We start from the raw sequence: 695 nt of genomic DNA, 5'->3' as shown, positions 1-695 counted from the left end.
GTTCCCTCCGCCCTGCTGCCCCCCCGGGGGACCTGCAGCACCAATGGCGAGCCAGCGGCACCTGCGCCAGTGCACTTCTACTGCCGCCTCTGCCTGGTGACCTTCAGCTCGCAGGAGAGCTTCGAGAGCCACTGCTCCTCCATCGAGCACATGCAGATGCTCTCGGCCGACACCTCTGTGCAGTGGGTCCACCGCGCGCCGCCCCTTGGGCTCACCAAGTTCTCGCTGTGTAGCAGGTAAGGCGTCCCCCGGCGCCGCGGGGAAGAGGGCAGGGGCAGTGCGGCTCCCTGATGGACCCTCATGCCACCGGGCGTGGGTGGCACCTGGGACTCCTCTCTCCTGACAGAGTGGATGTGTGTGAAATGGGGACGAGCTGCACCAAGGCTCATTCCGCCGAGGAGCTGCAGGAGTGGATCCAGAGGGTCAAGGCTGACGTGAAGAAGAAGCAGCAAGCGCTGAAAGAAGGGCTTTTGTCCTACCAGGACCAGCTCATTGCCGAGTATCGGTCATGCTCCAACGAGGTGTTGATTGTGAGTGGCGGGCGGCCGGGTGGGACGCAGAAAGGGATGTGGCAGCCCCCTTCCTTCACCTCTTTGGAGACGGCAACCCGAGAGGCTGCTCAGGGTACCCGACCACGCCGCTTTGCCGCGGGGCCTTTTGTTCCCCCAAGCCGCTGCGTGGGGGCGCTGGGGCGC

The 695-nt window shown here is 65.3% G+C and overlaps 1 protein-coding gene across 1 annotated transcript in view; it reads left to right on the top strand.

Annotated features, from left to right (window-relative positions):
* Window positions 1-96: 96 nt before the first annotated feature.
* Window positions 97-695, top strand: part of HELZ2 (helicase with zinc finger 2, transcriptional coactivator) — a 16,718-nt gene continuing 16,119 nt past the window's right edge. The window contains exons 1-2 of the mRNA XM_010142785.1: window positions 97-236; window positions 347-530. Coding sequence (XP_010141087.1) covers window positions 151-236; window positions 347-530 — 270 coding nt within the window. The 5' untranslated portion in view covers window positions 97-150. The remainder of the gene's footprint in view (window positions 237-346; window positions 531-695) is intronic.

The sequence above is a fragment of the Buceros rhinoceros genome, unplaced genomic scaffold (assembly GCF_000710305.1).
Source record: "Buceros rhinoceros silvestris isolate BGI_N320 unplaced genomic scaffold, ASM71030v1 scaffold11229, whole genome shotgun sequence".
NCBI classification, from domain to species: Eukaryota; Metazoa; Chordata; class Aves; order Bucerotiformes; family Bucerotidae; genus Buceros; species Buceros rhinoceros.
Note: the sequence above shows the minus strand (reverse complement) of the source record. Positions and strands in the feature narration are given on the sequence as shown.